Raw genomic sequence first — 23723 nt, 5'->3', positions numbered from 1 at the left:
GCCCATCAAGTCTGTGCTCAACTATTAGTTTGCCTAGTCTCATTGGCCTGCCCCCAGACTATAGCCTTCCATACCCCTACTATCCATGTACTTATCCAACCTTCTCTTAAAAGCTGAGATTAAGCTTGCGTGCACCACTTAAGTTGGCTGCTTGTTTCACACTCTCATGATCCTCTGAGTGAAGAAGTTTCCTGTCATGTTCTCCTTAACTTTTCACCTTTCACCCTTAATGCATGACTCTAGTTGTAGTCCCTCCAAACCTCAGTTTAAAAAGCCTGCTTTTATTTACCCTATCTATACCCATCATAATTTTGTATACCCCTATCAAATCCCCTCTCAATCTTCTACATTCCGAGGAATAACGTCTGAACCTATTCAATCATTCTTTATAACTCGGGCCCTCAGGTCCCAGCACCCAGCAACATCCTTGTAATTTTTTTTTCTGTACTTCTTTCTTGTAGGTAGGTAAGCAAAACTACATACAGTACCCCAAATTAGGCTCCATGAACGTCTTGTACAACTTCAGCATAACATCCCATCTCTTGTACTCAGTACTTTAATGTATGAAGGCCAATATGCCAAAAGCTTTCTTAATGACCCTCTCTACCCATGCCACCATTTTCAATGAATTGTGGACCTGTATTCCCAGATCCCTTTGTTATACTGCTCTCTTCAGTGCCCTACCATTGACTGTGTAAGACCTTCTGTTGTGTATGTGGCCATTTACACAACAATATCATTAATAAAAACGCTAGAGACTGGAGCTAAGTTAACAGGGGCTTTTACTTACAAAACTCGAACTCAACACATATATACAGATCAATATGTGCCTAATGACGCATACTCAATAACGTGTTACTACCACATAAAATAGTCCCATATTATACAGTAGGCTATATGGTACACTTTCCCTAGCTGGTCCTGCCACTTGTCTGCATTAAATTCCATCTGCCATTTTTGAGCCCATTTTTTACCAGCTGTTCCAGATTCTGCTGCAAGCACTGGTAGTCTTCCTCAGTGTCCACTACACCCCCAATGTTGGTGTCGTCCGCAAATTTGCTGAGTCAGTTAACCACATTATAATCCAGATCATTGAGATGAATGACAAACAGCAATGGTTCCAGCAGTGATCCCTGCAGCACTCCACTAGTCACAGGCCTCCAGTCAGAGAGGCAACCCTCTACTACCATTTTCTGGCTTCTCCCACAAAGCCAATTCTAATCCAGTTTACTACCTCATTTTGAATACCGAGTGATTGAAACTTCTTGACCAACTTCCCATGTGGGACCTTGTTAAGTGCCTTGATGAAGTCCATGTAGGCAACAGCCACTGCCTTGCCTTCATCAACTTTTCTAGTAACTTCCTCGAAAAACTCTATAAGATTGGTTAGATAATGACTTATCATGCACCAAGCCATGCTGACTATCAGTGTATATCTATCCAAACGTTCAGATATCTATTCCCTTAGAATACTTTTCAATAATTTTCCTAATACCAATGTCAGGCTCACCAACCTTTAATTTCCTGGGTTATTTATGGAACCTTTTTTAAACAGCAGAATGACAATAGCTATCCTCCAATCTTCCAGTACCTCAACTGTCGCTAGGGTGATTTAAATATCTCCACTAGTCCCCTGCAATTTCTGCACTTGCCTCCCACAGGGTCTGAGGGAACACCTTATCAGGCCCTAGGGATTTATCTACCCTAATTTGCCTCAAAACAGCAAACACCTCCTCCTCAGTAATCTGGATATGGTCCATAACCTCACTGTTACTTTGCCTCTCTTCTATAGACTCTGTGTCCATGTCCTGAGTATATACAGGTGCAAAAAATCTATTTAATTTCTACCCCATGTCTTTTGGCTCCATGCATAGGTTACCATTTTGATCTACCAGAGGACCAGTTTTGTCCCTTGCAATCCCTTTGCTCTTAACATATCTGTAGAATCTCTTCAGATTCTCCTTCACCTTGTCTGTTAGGGCAACCACATGCCTTCTTTACGCCTCCTGATTTCTTTCATAAGTGTTCTCTTGTACTCTTATACTTCAAAAGTACCTCACATGTTCCTGCCTGCCTATACTGTTATTTGCTGTGCACCTCCTTTCATTTCTTAACCAGGGCCTCAATGTCTCTTGAAAACCAAGGTTCCTTAAATCTGTTACCTTTACCTTTTATTCTGACAGGCATATACAAGTTTTGTACTCTCAAAATTTCACTTTTGAAGGCTTCCCACTTACCAAGCACACCTTTGCCAGAAAACAGCCTGTCCCAATCCACACTTGCCAGATCCTTTCTGATACTGTCAAAATTGGCCTTAGAGCCTCAAATTGTGGACCAGACCTATCTTTTTCCATATTACTTTGAAACTAATGGCATTGTAATCACTAGATGCAAAGTGTTCCCCTGCACAAATTTCTGTCACCTGCCCTGTCTCATTCCTTAATAGTAGATCACTATCACACAGTCTTCCATTGGGACTTGGTTGGGATTAAAGAAACCTTCCTGAGCACATCTGACAAACTCTATTCCAACTCATCCTTTAACAGTATGGGAGTCCCAGTCAATAAGTGGAAAGTTAAAATCACTTACTATAACAACCTTATGTTTCTTGCAACAGTCTGTGATCTTGCTACAAATTTGTTCCCCTCAATCCTATGGACTGTTGGGTGGTCTACAATACAGCTGCATTAACGTGGTCATACCTTTCTTATTCCTCACTTTCACCCATAAAGCCTCATTAAACGAGTTCTCCAGTCTGTCCTGACTGAGCACTGCTGTGCTATTTTTCCAACCAGTAACACGGTGTAGAAAATCTACATCGTTGTAGGTTTTTTCTGCATTCTTTCAACCTTATCAGTATCTTTCCTGTAGATACGTTACTGATCAGAATGGTGCACAATATTCCAAATTAGACCCTACCAACCTCTTGTACAACTTCAACGTAACATCTCACCTTCTGTACTCGATATTTTGACTTATGAAGGCCAATGTGTCAAAAGCTGTCTTTACAACCCTACCAGTGACACCACTTCCAAGGAATTATAGATCTGTATTCCCAGATCCCTCTATTCTACCTCATTCTTCAGTGCCCCACAGCTCAGCGTATATGTCCTACCCTGTTTTTCCACTCAAACTGCAACACCTTACACCTGTCTGCACTAAATTCCATCTGCCATTTTTCAGCTCTTTTTCCAACTGGTCCAGATCTTGCTGCAGGCTTTGATATCTTTCTTCACCACTATGCTCACATTCTTGGTGTCATCTGCAAATCTGCTGATCCAGTTTACTACATTATCATCCAGATCGTTGATATAGATGACAAACAACAATGGAGCCAGCACCGATCCCTGTGGCACTCCACTAGTCACAGCCTCCAGTCAGGGAGGCAATCACTCTCTGGCTTGTCTCACAAAGTGAATGTCTTCTCCAATTTACTGGCTCACCTTGAATACTGAGTGACTGAATCTTCGTGACCAACCTCGCATGCGAGACCTTGTCAAGGGCCTTGTTAAAGTCCATGTAGACAATATCTACTGTGTTGCCTTCATCAACTTTCCTGGTAACTTCCTCAAAAAACGGCATACTATTGGTTAAATGCACCTACTGCGCACAGCCATATTGACTATCCCTTATCAGCCCATGTCTATCCAAGTACTTAGAATACCTTCCATTGACTTTTCACTACTGATCACAAACAAGAGAAAATCTGCAGGTGCTGGAAATCCAAGCAACACACACAAAATGCTGGAGGAGCTCAGTAGGCCAGGGAGCATCTATGGAAACAAAGTATAGTTGATGTTTTGGGCCGAGACCCTTCATCTGGACTGATGTCAGGCTCATCAGTCTATCAAATTTCTGACTTACTCTTATAGTGTTTCTTAAACAGCAGAACAGCATCAGCTATCCAATCTTCCAGCACCTCACGTGTTGCTGTGGTTGTTCTTAAATATCTCTGCCAGGGCTCCTGCAAATTCTGCACTAGCCTCCCACTAGGTCCTAGGGAACACCTTGTTAGGCCCTGGGATTTATCCACCTTGTTTATTTCAAGCAAATACCTCCTCCTCTGTAATCTGTATATGGTCCATGACCGCACTGCTGTTTTGTCTCACTTCTATGTCCAACTCCTGAGTAACTACAGCTGAAAAAAATCGGCTCCATGCATAGCTGACCACTTTGATCTTCAAGAAAACTAATTTTGTTGCTTGCTATTCTTCAGCTCTTAAGCCCTTGGGATTCTCCTTCACCTTGTCTGCTAGAGCAACCTCATGTCTTCTTTAAGCCTTCCTTCTTAAGTGTTCTCTTGCACTTCTTGTACTCCTCAAGTTCTTCATTTGTCCCTTCCTGCCTATACCTGCTATGCACCTCCTTCTTTACCAAGGCCTCAAATATTTCTCAAAAACCAAGGTTCTCTAAACCTGTTATCTTTGCCTCTTTTTCTGACAGAAATGTACAAACCATATACTCTCAAAATTTCATTTTTGAAATCCTCCCACTTAGCAAGTACACCTTTGCCAGAAGATGGCCTGTCCCAATCCACACTTGCTAGATCCTTTCTGATAACATCAAAATTAGCCAAACAAAATCAGAGTTTCCAGTGTTACAAAAAGGTCATAGTAGAATGGAACAAATAGGGGATGTAAATAAGATGCAGGCCTGAAAATATAAGGAAGAATAAAACTTCAGGTTAAAAACTACAGGAGATATGGTAAAAGTCGGGAATGAGCAATAATATGAAAGCAAGTGAAATTGACAATGAACATGAAAGGGAATCCAAAAGTCTGCAATGGCCATATCAACAGTGAAGCAGGTTGTCAGAAGAGTGGCGAAGCTGAGTAATGACCAAGATAGAAAACTGTTGGTGCAGATAGAAAGCATGACTCAACTCCTAAATGAGTGTTTTGCTTTGGTGTTTTCAAGGAAGAAAACTTTTACAAAGAAATTGCTGTTAGACTAGATACTCGGAGAGTTAGAAGCCAATTGAAAGATCTTATGTGGAAACGTCACAAGCGGAATTAATCCTAGGTTGCTGAATGCAGTAGGGATTAAAATAATGGAGGTGTTGGCCACCATTTTCCGGAACTAACTAGATAAAGGATTGAAAGGAGCATTGAAAGTTTGCAAATATTACACAGTTGTTCAGAACATTGAAGAAAGTTAAACTGGACAATTATAGGCTAACTAATTTAGTTTGATTAAATGAAAATTATGTTTGACTGACTTGATTTTTTTAATAACAAATGGATGGGAGAGTGTAGTTAATATGTATGTGATCTTTAAAAGTTGTTTCATAAGCCAATATATAATAGGAATATTAGAAAAATTAAAGCCAAGAATTAATGGAACAGTAACAGGAATTGGTTTGTGATGAATCACTGTTTTGTATACTAAAGGAGGTATTATGAGAAATTTCCCAAGGCTCTGCATGGTGATGCAATTTTGATATCCAGTAGTGATTTGACCTCTGTGGGCTAAAGGACACAACTCTGAAAAGTGTTATGGATTGCTGCAAGGTTTGGAAATGTAACCTATTAAGAAAATAATTTTCCCAGGGCTGAAATGGCTAACACAAGCGGGCACAGTTTTAAGGTGCTTGGAAGTAGGTTCAGAGGAGATGTCAGGGGTGAGGTTTTTACGCAGAGTGGTGAGTGAGTGGAGTGTGCTGCCAGTGACAATGGTGGAGGCAGATACACTAGGGTCTTTTAAGAGACTCTTGGATGGGTACATGGAGCTTGGAAAGATGGAGGGCTATGGGTAACCTAGGTACAAACGTAATTTCTAAAGTAAGTACATGTTCGGCATTGTGGGCCAAAGGGCCGTATTGTGCTGTAGGTTTTCTATGTTTCTTTAAAGACAGGCTAGTAGAATGGCTTTAGAAGTAATAGATAAAAGACATAGAAATCTATCTGTTATTTGCATAGCCATACAAAAATAGGAGCATGAGCCATGTACAAAGCCTTCACTGTCTTTCAATGCAGTCATGGCTGACCCTCCATCCCAGTTTGGCTCTCTCCTTAGAACTTTTTATGGTTTTAGCATATAAAAATGTATTAATTTCATTTTCCACAGTCCTCTTAGTAAAAAGAAAAATGATCCTCTGGTTCAGGACCTTCCATATCAATTCTGTATCCTAAGACTACAAACTTTGGTATGAGCTGTAGCATCCGCCACAATCCCCACAGTAAGTTGAATCAATTCTAGCTAGTCAAGCCCTACTAGAATTTTGAATATTTCAATGAGATCTCGTCTCATTGATCTAAACGCTAGTGAATGCAGATCTATTTGACCCTCTCTCTCCTTGTATGATAATCATACTGTCTCAGTAATCAATCCTATGAACCTTCATTGCATTGAAAGGCAGTTGTGTTCTTCTTTAGGTAATACATTTTTCTTTGGAATAACTAAATAGTGTAAAAAGATGGAGTCGTGGTATTACTCGTGCACAAAATTTTTGAAAGGACAGCACAATTTAACTGAACAGTTATTAAAGCTCTTAGCATTCTGACAGGAAATGCAGAGGCCAGAAAAGAAAATGATTCATGTATTCATCAATAATTTTCTCCCATAAAGAGTACTGTGTCTATTTCTGAGCAACACACTTTAAGAAAAACAAAACACTTTGGAGAGACTACTGAGAAGTGGTTTCAGGTTGAGCATCTGTGGTTATGTGGATAGGCAAGAAAAGTTGCTGCTGTGCGTGGAATGGGCTGCCGGCAGTGGCGGTGGAGGTGGAAACGATAGGGTCTTTTAAGAGACTTCTGGATAGGTACATGGAGCTTAGAAAAATTGAGGGCTATGGGTAAGCCTAGGTAGTTCTAAGGTAAGGACATGTTCGGCACAGCTTTGTGGGCTGAAGGGCCTGTATTGCGCGGTAGGGTTTCTATGTTTCTGTATTGCTTTCCTTAAAGCAGAGCTAGATACTGTTTAAATTCATGTAAGAATTAAGTGGAGTAAATTAGAATAAAATACTTAAAATGTCTGACAACACAAGGGTATAGATTCAAGAAATTGGCAAAGAAGTAAGAGGAAACACAAAAAAATTGGTTAGTATATGGGAATTCAACAGAACTTTTTCCAAAAAGATGTAAATAATCACTTGAAGGATTAAAAAAAAGATCAAGATTGTAAGGAAAGAAATTGGTTTAGCCAGTTCTGACACAAATAGGAAAGGCTGGTTATCTGAAATTTAGTACTGATATATATGAATATCGTAATTATCTTCCTGCAACATGAACTTTTTTTCCCTATAGCTGCTACTTGACCTACTGCATTTGCAGTATTTTCTTTATTGCAGATTTTCAGCATCTGCAGTGATTCACATCTCACAGTTCCAACATGTTTTATTTCTTCTTTCTTTTGTTCTCAATCAGCTCCTATTTCCCTCTCCTCCAGAGAGCAGTGCTTAGTTCAACAAGCATTCACCACCTTCACTTTGGTGGTATCAATTGCATTTTGTATCAGCAAGGTTTTCTTGGTCTCCACCCTTTCACAGACATTTTGTTTTCTCCACCCCTTTTGACTGTAACTACAACACACCTGTTTGCTCACATTTCCAGTTCCTATGACAGGTCACTTGACTGAAATGATAACTGTTTGAATAGCCTGTCAATGAGGGAATAGTACATTAATACAAGTGGAATTGTTTATCCTTGTGCAATGGCTAAGCTTTCTTTATGCATGGCTTGCCACTCCTGCTCCATATATGCCAACTTGACTTTAACTGGCCAATTTCTTTTAAAAAAAAGTCTGCTATAACTGAAGTTTTCATCTATCTTTTTATGTTCTGGTCAAACTTTTTAATTGTTTTGTATCAGTAGTAGAATGTAATTGGTGTGAAAAGTTTATATACTTTCTAATATTCTCGATTTTGGTAAGTATATGACTGATGTGGGTATACTTGATGTGGTTTTACTTGTCAAAAATATGCAGCAAAGTAACTAAAAGGTCTAAACAAGTGTATATTTCAAGGAATGGTATCTATACATCAATATCACATATTATGAAATCTAATGGAAACAATTCATTATGTTGTGATGCTATGTTTTTGGCAATATCTCCCCAGATATATTTATTTATTTATTGGCTGCATATATGTACACCAGACATGTGCTCAGTTTTGAGTTCAGACAAGTTTTGCAGGGTTATATGGCAAGAGACTAAGCAATCTTAATACAATATACAAGGTTATACAACACACATAATCCATAATAGTACATTTTAAGATACATATATAAGATGAATGTATAATTCTATAACACTAACTCCAATTGTTTACACCTGTTATATATAGGAGAAAAGTGTTTATCGAAGGGCAAATATAGAGGAATTCAATTTTTACTCTTTCCTCAGTTGATAAACACGTAATACTGATGTACATCTCCATTACTTTTGACGACTTTTATATAACGTGTAAACTTGTCACAACATATATACTGTACCCAATATGTCATAGTATTGATACTTGCAAAAGCACTTTGTTAACTAATATTGCGTCTTGGCAAGGAACTGAACAGAAATAAGCACACTTTAATTGATTATCATACTATGAAACTTCACTATGAAATAAAATATAGAAATGTTACTTTCACCATAAGGCATCTCTGTGCACTTATCACAACATCACAGTGAATATGCTAAAGATTATTTTGTTTCCCCTGTTGAAACCACTCAGCAACCACACTAGTACCGACTTAAATAGAGTGTGATTTTTGGCTACTCTTTTTTTTTCTGGCAGCTAACTGGTCCAAAGCAGCTCATTTGTCACATCTTACAATGTACAAATTATAATATCCAAACGGCACAAAAGAATAATTTAAATCTAGGGCACAGAAAATAACTTTTTCTACAGTCACCGAGGTTAGTACGCTGCAGCTTAGCGTAACATTTATGTGGCGTGATTTTGGGGGCATTTACTATCTTCTAATCAGAAAATAAACTGGCAAAGGACTTCCTCAAATTACGAATTGTTTCAGCCTTTGCTTCATCTTCATTTAAATTAGATCGAAATAGCGATGATTCTGTGAAGTTGAATGCATTGGTCAAAGACTGTGATTTACTGCAAAAACAAAACAAAAATAAATACATTTAATTATATTTTCAAGATTGGAAGCTATCATATTCTTGATAAACATTCATTCATGCAATATCAGCTCATTATAAAGAAATAACATTTCAATAAATGGATCTAGTTCTGTAAATTCCACTTTCTTTTCATTAAGAATTAGCAATTTAAACATATTTCTGTTTTGTTATGATATATTGATATACAGTAGTTAATTGGTAATCACAAAAGCTATTGCTGCAAATTCTGTGAATTCTTTATGATCAATTAACATTTTGTGGATGAGATTTGTTCTGGCCCTGACATAATGGGATACACCGGTATGTCCAAGCACTGTGCAGTACCTTGGTTATAAGTTTTGAGTTAGTTTCAACTTGAAACTTGCCATTGTGAAATCCACTTGATGAGTATGTGGAGGATCCACAAAGGCCAAAGCCTCTTCCTATTTCTTATTTTCTTATGTTTGTATTTGTGGGTACATTAGTGGTATGCACAGGTGGCTGACCACTGCCAGGAAATCCTGGGTAATTTGTTTCAGAAAAAGGCATGTTGAGTTTAAAACTTGCAAAATATAAAAAGTTGGCAAAACATTATATATTGTAAAACAAGCAACAAACACACTCTCACTCTCACACTCACCTGGAGGAATTCAGCAGGCCAGGCAGCATCTATGGAAAAGAGTACAGTCTACCTTTCGGGCCGAGACTCTTCATTAGGATCCTGATGAAGGGTCTCGACCCAAAACTTGACTGTACTCTTTTCCATAGCTGTTGCCTGGTCTTCTGAGTTCCTCCAGCATTGTGTGTGTGTTGCTTGGATTTTCAGCATCTGCAGATTTTCTCTTGTTTGATATTGTAAAATATGCAGCGTTGATCTGCCTGAAATTTACCATTAACCCAAAAATTAATTTGGTTCTGGTTAATTGCACAGCATATTACATTTACAACTCTTTACCTTGGAAGAAATGTTGCTTGACCTGCTAAGTATTTCTGTTAAAGTTTTAGGGAACGCTGCACTTGATCTATCTGCTGCTTTTAATCAGAAGCCCTGATCCTAAACTCACCTAAATAAACATCTTAGTTAGCTGTTACTCTACTATTTTATTACTTTACTTCACCTGCTTCCTAACTATGGCTCACAACCGATTTAGACAATGTGTTGTTTTTTCCCCCTTAGAATAGTAGCAGATCCATATTTTAGATAACAAAATGAAAATATTGCAAGAAAACCAAGTGGAGAAAAGAGGTTTGAAGGAAAACAAGTGAAGGGAAATGTGAGAGAGGAGAATAAATGGGGGAAAAAATTACCAGCAATAGCAAAGGTAACAAAAAAGACAGACAAAGGAAAAGCAAGTTGGTGTGACCATGATTGACTTGGGGAAAAAAAGAAGAGAAACATTGTCTGATTTCTATATAAATTATATGATTATATACCTGTATATAGTTAAGTGACAATAAACTTGATAAGACTAATGAAATAAGGGAATACAGAGGAGAGAGAGAGAAATGGCAGAAAAAATCAGATAAATGGAAGGGAGAACAGCTCTTGCAACCTCTACATATTTTTTATTATGTATTTAAAAATTTCAAATCTAATAAAGGAGTAAGAAGACATCCTGTTTGAATATTTTGTATGTTTTAATTGTTTGAAATTCTAAATGTATGCTGGTATCCCAAAGCCTTGTCCAGTATGTTTTTTTTATTACTGTTTACTACTTCATGTTCACAGTAGCAATTTTATACTTTTAATTAAAGTGACCAAATTAGTAATGTCTTACTTTAATTGGGGATGGGGCTGTGGCTGTTGCTGAGGAGTCTTTGGTTGTGATCTTAACGGAGGCTGTGCTTGCATCTTTTGTTCAGGCTGCCTCTTTAATGGTTGACTTTGCGGTCTCTGGCTTTGCAAAGCAGTCTGTGGTTGCTGTGTTGCTTGGCTCGGTTGCCTTTGTAGCAGAGGTGGGGGGCCAGTGGGACGCACACCTCCTTGCAGACGTGGCCCCTCACGAGAAGCATGCTGTTGCTGCAGTTGACCTTGGCACTGTGGATGTGGTCCTTGGGGTTGTATTGGGCCCCCTATGTTCAGCACAAGAAATACTAAATAATGTTACATAGGTAGGAACTCCTCATACTTTGAAATCCAGCACTTCACTATCAGAAAATGAAAGGAAGGTATTTGTATGCCATATGGTAGCCCTCAAAAGAAATTTTATGAAATTACACTACTGCGATCATTCACTGTTTTAGAGTAATGGCTCCATTTAAACAAAGTTACAATTATAGGCAGTGACTCAGATCATTTTCTCAAACTACTATAATGCTTATAAATATGTTACACAGGAGTAATTGTACTTTTTGTTACAAGTACGGTACATGAGAGGAATAGGTCCCGCAAAACATTAACACTAGAAAAATCCAAGGGAGACAAAAACATCAAGGTAACAGTAAGCAATTGTGTAGGTGTCACAAGAAAAATGATGATTAAGATTATATAACTAAGGGAGATCTCTTACACTAACAAAACATGGAGACTCATCTACATAATGTCACTACCTAAAGGCATTATTAAGATCTACTTTTATGAAGTAAAGTGTAAATTTTGAAGGTGTATTGGTAAGAATGCAGGAAAAAATACAACTGATGCAATTGTAGAGTTTAGCTACTATGTTTTTGAATCACATCCATGCACCAGTTGTTGGATAAAAATTTTTGATTATGTAAACTGCCCAAAACATTAATTTGCATTGAGAGGGTAGCTATTAAAACATGAATTTAATTTTAAATTTAAATTAGGGCTGAGAAACCTTTAATAATATGTAAAAATATAGTCAATGAACCACACCAAAATGTAATTAATTCATGAATCTGCAAACAATTCTGTGGTTCTGTTACGACAAAGAAGAAAGATTTGAAGATGGGGATTCTTGCTTTAAGATACTTGTTGGTTTGACTTTGGAAATGTGAGAAATATTACTAGATCTTCTCTAAAGACAATGAAGAATATACTCTTTATATTTTCCTCTCAACTGTTGAGTAATTTTGTCCCTTCTTTCTTATTCCCTTGCATGGGAGGGTAGTTAGCTTACTAGTTCTGTGGCTTCTAATTCTTTGGAGAAGTACTTGAAGGTGTGTAGGAGTGATTCAAGAAGACTCGCCCTCCAACTCCTGATTTTCCTGTTTCTCCATGTGGGAAGTGCATGACATTGATTACTTCAGTTGCCTTCCATAATTTGTTTTTAAAAATTCAAATAATAATGTGAGATATAGTCATATGCAGGCTACACAAATCTTTAAAATTATATTTCAGTGCACAAGCTAGTGCTGGATTTAAATAAATCAACAATATTCCTCTTATAATGTACAAATAGTTATTCTGCAGATCTCTTCAAAATTAAATCTGATGTTTAAAACAGTACATTTTTCATTGCATTCAAATTTCAGTTGGATTTGATTGAACCAAATTTGACTGAGCATTTCAACAGAGCATTTGATTTACTTACAGATGAACATAATTTCACAAAAAAATTGATAGCAAAGATTAACAGCGTAAGAGTTTTACACCATATTTCAGTATGTCAGGGCACATAAAAATACAGCTTTAATTCCATTTCTCACACAATAATGGCTGCAAGGGTAAGTAGGGACTGTAAGTATAAACTAATTATAAGGTAAGGAATAATTGTAATGTCAATACAATTCATTTCTATGAAAAATAGGTAGAGGCAAATCTTATGTATAATTGACTCAAGGAACTGTGCATGTCCTATCAATTTTTTTCAGATATGTCAATAGATTGAACTTCCCATTTATGGCATGATCTGAATCAAATTTTAACACTGGGACTTAATTAGGCATTTTGTGTATCAGTGAGGCACCAACAACCAGTTTGGTTATTGGGTCATCCATCACAAACTTCAGTTATACTTGAGGTCCAAGGCTACCTGTCATAGAAGTTGTTGGTATTTTAAAATTTTTGATTCATAACCAAGAGTTAGCAGAAGGAAGTGATATTACTTCAGTTAGTACGTCATTGCATTGCTTCTGAAATTGTTTGTGTAGGAAGCAGTTTGTGCTTAGATGATAATTATGTATTATACCAAGACTGTGTAAAAATTATATCAGGAAGACTCAACTAACTTTTGTGTTTTTATTGCACATCAAGCTGTACAAGTGTGTAGCCACATTATGTAAAATACTGCAGTAAAACCTGAGCATTTTCTTAAATGAAATACAGTTATAATAAAAAAATAAGAGACTTTTACAAACAACTCAACACATTATCTTTTGACCTCAACTGTAACATTAGACTTTGCATATAGCATGCTTGCATGCAGATCCAAATGCATTTTTATTAGGAATGTTTATTTCTGACTGTGTAATTCAGTGTCCTCCAAGAATTAAAATATTAAACCATTTTTATTTCTTTTAGCCACAACACTGTACTTTATCTCAACAAATGTCTCTCCTAAATCAATGCACAAGGTCAACCATATCTACTTAAAATGTTTAGGACAAATGTAGAATTACATGCAAATGGTTATAACTTGAGTTCAGAAGCACATTTAAGTTCTAACAAAGGGTAAGAGACCACTTAAAAAATCAATAATAACAGGTTATCCCTTAGTCACACACTATTTTTTTATGACATTTTTGGGTAGAAGTCAGTTTTGGGAAAACATGATGCTGGTAAGATGCCTCACTAACTGGAATCTAAATTTCAGCAAATTGTTAGTAAGTTCCTCAAAATGTTCTGTCCACTCATTCTGGTAATGGTAGCCCAAAATTTGCCGTGAGAGAACAATGAATTGCCTATCACCATACAGGATATTTGAAATCTAAGTGAACATGAAAAACTACTATGGGTTTCCTACTCAAGCACCTGAAAAAAATTGAGAAAGAGATGGCATGGGGAATGAAAATTAATTTAAATTTCAAATGGTGAATTCAACCGTATAGAATTTTCTGAGAAAGGCTAGAAGTTCCAAATGGCATTCTCACTATTTCCTTACACAGTATCAGAAAGCTCATGACATTCACTTCTAAATATGCAGATATGGAAGTCCCAAACTTTCTTATGACTGTTTACTGGGTGTTGCCAACCAGTACCAACTGTTTCCAGTTGCTCAGAACTTAGATTAGTGAATCGACCAGATGAATTCTGCTATTTCAATGGAACAGAATAGGTATGAGGAAGAAAAGTTTGATCTTAACCGAAGCAATTTAAATGTTTTTAATAGTTTTGTATTAGTTTATTTCAGTCCTTTCATTTAAAATATATTAATTTTATAATTATAAAAATTTGTAATAGTTTATCATTGAATTTTTAAAAATCTGTTTTGGATATGTTTCACAAATATTCAATCAGTTTAAAAGCTTTCTAAGCTAAGGGTATATGTTAGCCTGCTGTTAAAGTTTTTGATGTTTCTGTGGGCAGGGTTTGTTTAGGCTGTCCTAAGTGACAATGTTTATATTCAGAAGGTTTTGCACCAGACGGGCATGATGACCACATTGGAGCTCACTAGCTGAGGATGTTGCTGCTGGAATATTTGCTGAAGACAATTGTGGATTTGATAATTAGGAGAGTGAAAATTGTGAATGGCTCACCACTCAATGAAAATTCTGGATATTGTCAAATCAGTCACAGAAAGAAAAAAGAGGGAAAGAAAGATGGGACTGAAAATATGTTAAAAAACACCATCAAATGGAGAAAGTAAAACAGTTCTATCATAGTTCTCCAATAATAATTAATACTTGAAAGAATGATACTCTGTTCTTGTGATGGTTAGACTATAAATGACCTGATGTTCTGAGCTGAGTTGACAAAGAGTATAGCAACATCATGTCCCTTAATGCATTTGTTCTGGAAGATACATAATAAGCCACCCTTTATGATCTTAATTGACAAACGTGTGTTCATCCTTGCTTCAGCCTTTACCTGAATTTTCATGACATCTGTGCATAAATAATAGAGCTCTATCGATTGTGCAGTTATTTTGGTAGCAATTGCAGGCCTTTATATAAAGTATTCTACAAGGAAAACAGCATGCCAATTGTCATCATAACAGATGTGTACATGGGGCTCAACCCTGGCAAAAAAGTTGGAATGAGTTGCCCATTATGCTGCTGACAATAGCATTTCCAGTCTAAAATAATCTCAGAACTAATAAACATTACCTCAACCCCCTCACACAGATCCTGCTTTCTGTTTCTAAAAGCCAGTTCTTTCAAATGTCATTAGTCCAAATTTTTATTTCTGCTTCTTGCTCCATAGATGCTTCCTAACCCATTGAGTATTTTTGTATCCTCCTTATCATTTTTTACAAACAAGAGTCATATTTACACAATTCTGTAAATATGGGAATATAAACATAATAGTGTTGGAATAGCTAATGAGTAACAACTTCAAAGAGCTTTCTTTCAGGGTGCAGCATAATAAAAGATACATCAACATGATGCAAAACACAACAATTTTGCCAAAATAGACTTTTGAAAAATATCCAATGGTTTCATCTGTTTTAGTCCTCTAGGATACTAAATATCTATGGTTCAGAATTTGATAGTCTACATAAAACTTACAATTAACAAAGCTAAAGAAATACTATTATTCCTTAAGTCCTATTGGATTGTTTCACTTGAATAGAAACATTTACAGTTTCAGATGGAAAATAATTATCTCAAGTATTGAGGATAAGCAACAGAGAATAATAAAATGAAAGTTTAGATCTGTTTTGTGTGAGTATTTATATTACAATGAAATATTTAATGTTCATTGATGGACAAAAAGCCATGTGTCCAATCTGGTATTACAGCAAGTGTGGGTTCAGCCTACGAAGGGGTATAAAACTTTATTTGTTTTCCTGCAGTACTGAAACATTCCTCTTGTCTTAGTTATGAGAGCATACAAGGGATATTGATGTAAAAGATATAAACTATTACTAAATTAAAACACTTCACAAGTACTTAATTGTCTGTTAAGCACTTTGTGAAGATAGGTGCCGCAATGAAAGTCTTCACTTCTTTAGAATTCATTTGCTGTAAAGTAATAATGTTTGACCTTTTGGTTAACTTTTGCTACTTGCTGTAAAGCACGAAACTGACATTAAGTAAGCTTTAGACATATGAGTGTAATCAAACCTGTTAAATTAGAATCAGTTTAAGTAATACAATTCTGGAGCTTTGTAATTGTAAATACAAAGTGTTGTACTTTCTTCAAATAATTCAGATGATCCCAACCCCAGTGAAATCCACTAGCTGCCTTCCTTTGTATCTATTGTCTGTAGTGTGTTTAAATAAAGCAAGTTAAAAAGATCATTTTCATACTTGAAGCACAGAACCATATTTGCAGCACTGCATTTTGGATGCATTAGATGTGCACCTGTTGTGCAGCCCATTTCCTAACCATTTAAATATGTGTGCAATTCTTCATCTCCAGTATTCCATTCGATTTCTCCATGTGCTCTCTTCTGGCTGGGGAATGTAAACATTCCTTTACATATCCTAGCAGTGAAATTGATCATAATATTATCACTTTTCCATAACCAAGAAGCTTAAGGTGTTTACAGAGCCTGTATTATCCCCTTCACAAAAGCAACTAGATAGCAGTAGACCTGAATAATGCATCAGTTGGTTTGGTGTATATTGAATGCTCATGGTGGGAATTCAAGTTGGGGAGGGAGGTTATGGTGTACTAAATTACCATTGTTCACAGTAGAGTTGTTATCAAAGACAGTAAAGGGACAAAGTGGAGTGACTGTTGAAGTATTGAAAGACGTTGAGGAGGTTTGAAGGGAAGTATTGGTCCGTATATAAAAGGGAGTTATGTTTGTGTATATATGTTTACCTTTTTAATGTAAGGTAGTTAAATGTTTATTGTATAGAGGGTGGGGTTTTTATATACCTAATTATATTGTTAATATAGAGGAATAAACTTTGTATATTCTTTTGTTTTACATTTTTTTTCTGTGAGGGCTTGCTTACAAAGAGATTGGAATTTTTTGCAAAGGATGTTTTGGATTTTTAGCATGGAGATTTAGAGTGTTTTTGATGTGTCATGGAAATTTGCCTAGAACTTCATGTCCAGGTCATTGGTGCTTAATGCTCTATATGTTGGTGTGAAATCATTGCATGTTGTCTCCAAAATACATTACATACAAGAGCTTCTGTTTCTTTATGAATAAGTGCTTCAGTACAGAAATAAGTTAATCTGTACCCCATCATATATGAACATAATTTGTCTTGCCTTCAAAGTATTTCAAATGTAGGCAGTTCATTCTGCCCCCCTCTATTTTTGAAGTTAATATTAATGAAGCAATAACTTGAGATGAAAATGACTGCTTTTTCATAATTGCCACCCTTTTCAACTTTGTAATGCTATATATCTTGCTGATATGACATCTACAGCAGTTATACATACTAAAATTATTGTGTTGTTATTGCATTTACTTGAGTACAATCTGTGAAAAATAAATATACTATCATTTATTAACATTTCAATTTCAAAGTAGACTAAATAATTAGATTAAGATCTTCATAGATTTCAAAAATCTGTAAGACTGTACCCAATCCATCTTTTGCATAGAATTTTTTAGCCATCTTGCCATAATTTTGATGCTATCTTTAAAAATATTGTTAAAAGATAAGGGTATTGCATATCTTAATATTAATTTTTAAAAAATAGTTGGCTTCTAAAGTTTTAGTGATACTAATCAATACATCATACTTATTGAGAAATGTAAGATATTACATGTGGTATTAGAATTTGCTAATAAAACCCACAGTGTATTTCACTCCTGAGCAGGGTTTACATATTTTTTGGTTCATCAGCTCTCTTTAATTTTTACATAATTTGCATATTCCAGCCTCCCAGTTGTTCCTCCATATTTGACAATTTAAAGTTTTACATCCATTGATAGTTTAAATAAAGATTCATTAAATTTTCCTAATAAGTCAAACCTAAGCTATTTGTAACCTGGGGATCTGAAACGAGGCATGATTTGATTAGCATGCAGACATGAGGAAATCTGCAGATGCTGGAAATTCAAGCAACACACACAAAAACGCTGGTGAATGCAGCAGGCCAGGCAGCATCTATAGGAAGAGGTACAGTCGACGTTTCGGGCCGGGACCCTTCGTCAGGACTAACTGAAAGAAGAGATAGTAAGAGATTTGAAAGTGGGAGGGGGAGGGGGAGATCCGAAATGATAGGAGAAGACAGGGAGGGGCGGATCTAAGAACTGGAAAGTTGATTGGCAAAGGGATACCAGGCTGAGAAGGGAGAGGATCATGGGATGGGAAGCCTGGGTAGAAAGAAAAGTGGGGAGGGGAGCCCGGAGGGTGGAGAGCAGGCAAGGTGTTATAGTGAGAGGGACAGAGAGAGAAAAAAAGAGAGAAAAAAGGGGGGGGGGAATATGTATATAAAAAAATAAATAAATAAGGGATTGGAGCACCAGGCCATCATCTCCCACACCATCACCAACTTTATCAACTCAGGGGATCTCCCATCTGCTGCTACCAACCTTACAGTTCCCGCACCCCGCACTTCCTGTTTCTACCTCCTACCCAAGGTCCACAAACTTGCCTGCCCAGGTAGACCCATTGTCTCAGCTTGCTCCTGCCCCACCAAACTTACTTCTGCATACCTCAACACTGTTTTATCCCCCCTTGTTCAATCCCTTCCCACCTATGTTCGTGACACTTCTCACGTTCTGGATCCTTTCAATGATTTTAAGTTCCCTGGCCCCCACCGCTTTATTTTTACCATAGATGTTCAGCCCCTATATACCTTCATCCCCCACCAGGAAGGTCTCAAAGCTCTCCACTTCTTTTTGGATTCCAGACCTAGCCAGTTCCCCTCTACCACCATTCTCCTCCATCTAGCGGAATTAGTCCTTACTCGTAACAATTTCTTCTTTGGCTCCTCCCACTTCCTCCAAACTAAAGGTGTTGCCATGGGCACCTGTATGGGTCCCAGCTATGCCTGCCTTTTCGTTGGCTTTGTGGAACAATCTATGTTCGAAGCCTATATTGGTATCTGTCCCCCTCTTTTCCTTCGCTACATCAACAACTGCATTGGCGCTGCTTCCTGCACACGTGCTGAGCTTGTTGACTTCATTAACTTTGCCTCCAACTTTCATCCCGCCCTCAAGTTTACCTGGTCCATTTCCGACACCTCTCTCCCTTTTCTTGATCTTTCTGTCTCTATCTCTGGAGGCAGCTTATCTGCTGATGTCTACTATAAGCTTACGGACTCTCATAGCTACCTGGACTATTCCTCTTCCCGCCCTGTCATCCCCTTCTCGCAATTCCTCCGTCTCCGCCGCATCTGCTCTCAGGATGAGGCTTTTCATTCCAGGACGAAGGAGATGTCTTCCTTTTTTAAAGAAAGAGGCTTCCCTTCCTCCACCATCAACTCTGCTCTCAAATGCACCTCTCCCATTTCACACACATCTGCTCTCACCCCATCCTTCCACCACCCCACAAGGAATAGGGTTCCCCTTGTCCTAACCTACCACCCCTCCAGCCTCTGGGTCCAACATATAATTCTCTATAACTTCCGGAACCTCCAACAGGATCCCACCACCAAGCACATCTCTCCCCCCCCCCCCCCGCAGGGATTGCGCCCTATGCGACTCCCTTGTCCATTCGTTCCCCCCATCCCTTCCCACCGATCTCTCTCCCGGCACATCCTTGTAAGCGGAACAAGTTCTACACATGCCCTTACACCTCCTCCCTCACCACCATTCAGGGCCCCAAACGGTCCTTCCAGGTGAGTTGACACTTCACTTGTGAGTCGGCTGGGGTGATATACTGCGTCCGGTGTGTCCTGGTGCGGCCTTCTATATATTGGCGAGACCCGACGCAGGCTGGGAGACCGTTTCGCTGAACACCTATGCTCTCTCCGCCAGAGAAAGCAGGATCTCCCAGTGGCCACACATTTTAATCCCACGTCCCATTCCCCTTCTGATATGTCTATCCACGGCTTCCTCTACTGTCAAGATGAAGCCACACTCAGGTTGGAGGAAAAACACCTTATATTCCGTCTTGGCAGCCTCCAACCTGATGGCATGAATATTGACTTCTCTAACTTCCGTTAATGCCCCTCCTCCCCTTCACACCCCATCCTTTATTTGTTTATTTAATTTCTTAAAATATATTTTTCATATTCCCTCCCTTTTTTCTCTCTCTTTTTTCTCCCTCTGTCCATCTTACTATAACTCCTTGCCTGCTCTCCACCCTCTGGGCTCCCCTCCCCCCTTCTCTTTCTCCCCAGGCTTCCCATCCCATGACCCTCTTGCTTCCCAGCCTGGTATCTCTTTTGCCACTCAACTTTCCAGCTCTTAGATCCACCCCTCCCCTCCTGTCTTCTCCTATCATTTTGGATCTCCCCCTCCCCTCCCACTTTCAACTCTCTTACTATCTCTTCTTTCAGTTAGTCCTGACAAAGGGTCCCAGCCCGAAACGTTGACTGTACTTCTTCCTATAGATGCTGCCTGGCCTGCTGTGTTCACCAGCATTTTTTGTGTGTGTTGCATGATTTGATTAGCATTACTCATTTGCCCTTTCAACTGAGAAATTAGATAAAGTTGTTTAAAAGCTATAAAACTGCTCAAAGGATAAAGTTCTACTGGTTATTAGAAGGTTTAAAAAGTATAGTTTTAAAGAGTAATTTTAAATATATTTCAATTTTATTCTTGTTACAGTCTAACCTGATCATCAGGAGCATCAGCATTAAATGAATTGTTAACTTTTTAAATTTAAAAAAAAAATCCCAAGGCACATCAGAACAACAAAAAGATTTCTTATTCAACATCTGCTTTTTATATGTGGCTTGATCAGAAGCCAGTGAAAGTTAGAGAGTAAGAGGGTAATGACTGAGCAGGATTTGGTTTGAACTAAAAGGAGTAGATTGTTGGATGAGTTCAAGTGTACAGAGGGTAAAATGTGGGAGTCTAGCATGAAGCTAGTTGGAAGGTTGTGGCAATAGATCAACTGAAATAGCTTAGATGGGTGATTTCACCAACATCTGGTCTGACTGATGACACTATTATCTTCAAGTCTGGTGTGACACCAAACTTGTAAGCAGACTGGTTCAGCCTCAATAGCCAAAGAGAGCAATGAGCTTCCATTTGGGGCCAAGTCAATGGCTCCAGTCTTCCCTCTTTTTCATTTGCAAGTAGTTTTTATTAAGATAGTATGGATCTTCATAAACAGTCCTGATAACTTAGAGATAGTGGAAGAGTTGAGAGAAGTGATGGTGCTGAGGAGTTGTGTTTTGTCAAAGTACATATGGAAACTCAGATTGTGTTTACAGCATTGCTTTACTACTGCATACTCAATGTTATTTAATTTTCTCAAAAATGTCGATGATCTCTTTTGCTGTCTTGTATGATGGCGTAACTAAACACAGCGATTTTATTAATTAAACTGTCATCACTTGCTTTGGCTTAATTTTATAGTTGCATTGTTCAGAAAATTAAATTCTCTGCCTTTTGGTACTGATTTAAAAAGTACCATGAATACAAACATTTATAATCAATAAATGTTCATCTCAGAAAGTGTCCAGTGTGTACTGCAATAGTTAACTACAACTCGGAGACAGGTGCATATTCATTGCAGTAAATGCCCCCTAGACTACACCCCTAGATAAGCCGGAGTTGATTTGCACATGATTGTTGATTCATATAGCCAAGTAGCGTGCCAATAAGATTCCAAAATAAATAGTGTCCACTTGTCTGAGAAAGTCAAGGATGCCTAGCTCTGTGGAATTGTCTCTCACCAAAGAGCTATGATTTTCAGGACAAGAAGAGGAGAGTCACAATAGGCAACAACAACAACAAAAGAATCAATTCAATACAATATTACATAAAACTTATCCAAGGTTACTATTCTATGCAATGCCTCTTTTGAGCTGTTGGTGTCATCCTTTGCTCAAAATAAATCGTGAAAATAATTCAGATTCTGTAAAGCATCCCCAAATTAAACTGATTCATTGAAATAAAATGTCAAAGTTACGGGATTGATAGATGGGGTTATCTTGCTTATTTCAGAAACTGAGAAAAATATGGATGAAAAATAATGTTCCAGTTGCACAAAAGTAAATGTTAGAATTAACTCAAAATTGACAATATAAAGTTTAAACCGTTTAACTAACTGTTGCCTGTTCCATTTAATTCCCATGCATAACAACAAGTAGCACGAGGTAAAAGCAAGGGATTAATTCTGAAACCATTCACCTCACAACATAAAATGCTTGGAAACACTATATCTAGCTATTGAATGAAGTACAGCAGCAATGGACTCCGTATAGGCACAATTGTGTGTATGGGTTACAACACCATGTCTCAAACTGCAGTCCCAAGGTCACAAAGTGTACAATAAAACGTAACTATTAATTACGAGCACAAACATTGACAAATAAACATCAGACAGTACAGTTGACACTGCATAGAAAAACACAGTCCAGGTCAGCACTGAAACACTGCCAAAAATTGCACAGGATTTTTTTTCTTTTTTAGCTAAAAATCACCATCCTCTTATTTTTTTTAGGAAGCCTGGACTTGTTTTGGTCCTACTGCAACGCCATTACAGTCGAGAATATACTGTAAACAACCTTGTGGTGGAGGTCGCTGCTGAGGAAATGAGCCGGGCTGAGTCTGTGCCTCCTTCAAACCTCCACTCTGCAAAAGAAAGATTGAAACCAAAATCACTCACGTTTTGCATTGGTGGAATTAATCAGGGGTGCTGATGTCCTAGCAATAACACTGAAAGCACAAAAATATGAGACTCATCACCCTACCTGGCTAAGGATAACTTACTTCGGATATAATTACCATATTGAAGTACTCAGTGATATCGATTTAAATGTAAGAGAACTGATCTAAATATATTGTGTCTATATTTGTGTTTATATCTACTTGTCCCCAGCTGCAGCTTGTTTTTTTTTAAAAATCTACATTAAGCATTCTTTTGTAGATGGGGACATCATTAGCAAAATATATTGCTTACTCTCACCTATAATTGCCCAGCATCTCTATTCTCTGTACTAGACATATGTATCCTTTCACTCTTTTATCGAACCCTCATTATCCCCTGTCATCCAAGCTCCCTGGGCTTGTTGTCTTGCCTTTCATCCTAATGGGAATATGTTGAAAAGGGTGGAAGTACTCAGTATGTCAGGAAGTATCTGCAGATAAAGAAACAGTTTCAAGTCTGACACCTTCTGATGAAGGGACCTGGACTTGAATCTCCAATTGTTTCTCTTTTCTAACCTGCTGAGTGTTTCCAGGATTTTCTGCTTTCATTTGGTATATAGTGCTATCTGGTATGCTATATATTGGCACTTATTGATAAATAATTTGCCCATTGGTGTTCAGCCTGAATTTTGCTGTGGCTACTTGGTTCCAGAATTCTGTGTTGATTCAAACATGGAACTTTCACTATTCCATTTTTGAATAATTTCCATGTGTCATTTCAGACCTACCTGCAAGCAGCTGCTTCATGTTCACATTTATCTCATCATCTTGAAATCAGCCTTACCCAAATCAGGATCTTAATTTGCAGTCCAGGCTTATCCTTTTCTATAACTAACTTGAAATGTATGGAGTTATGGTTGCCACATCCAAAACGTTCTCCCACTGACAGTCTAACCACTTGATATGATGCATTCCCTA

At 37.8% G+C, this 23723-nt stretch overlaps 1 protein-coding gene across 1 annotated transcript in view; it reads right to left on the bottom strand.

The window, feature by feature from the left end:
• Window positions 1–8817: 8817 nt before the first annotated feature.
• syn2b (synapsin IIb) overlaps window positions 8818–23723 on the bottom strand; it is a 407986-nt gene continuing 393080 nt past the window's right edge. Inside the window, exons 11-13 of the mRNA XM_072280332.1 lie at window positions 22664–22730; window positions 10836–11130; window positions 8818–9052 (exon numbers count right to left, since the gene is read on the bottom strand). Of these exons, the coding sequence (XP_072136433.1) occupies window positions 8917–9052; window positions 10836–11130; window positions 22664–22730 (498 nt within the window). The 3' untranslated portion in view covers window positions 8818–8916. The remainder of the gene's footprint in view (window positions 9053–10835; window positions 11131–22663; window positions 22731–23723) is intronic.

Source organism: Mobula birostris, chromosome 16 (assembly GCF_030028105.1).
Source record: "Mobula birostris isolate sMobBir1 chromosome 16, sMobBir1.hap1, whole genome shotgun sequence".
In the NCBI taxonomy this organism is placed as follows: domain Eukaryota; kingdom Metazoa; phylum Chordata; class Chondrichthyes; order Myliobatiformes; family Myliobatidae; genus Mobula; species Mobula birostris.
The sequence above is the reverse complement of the archived record's forward strand: the minus strand, read 5'-3'. Positions and strand labels throughout refer to the sequence as shown.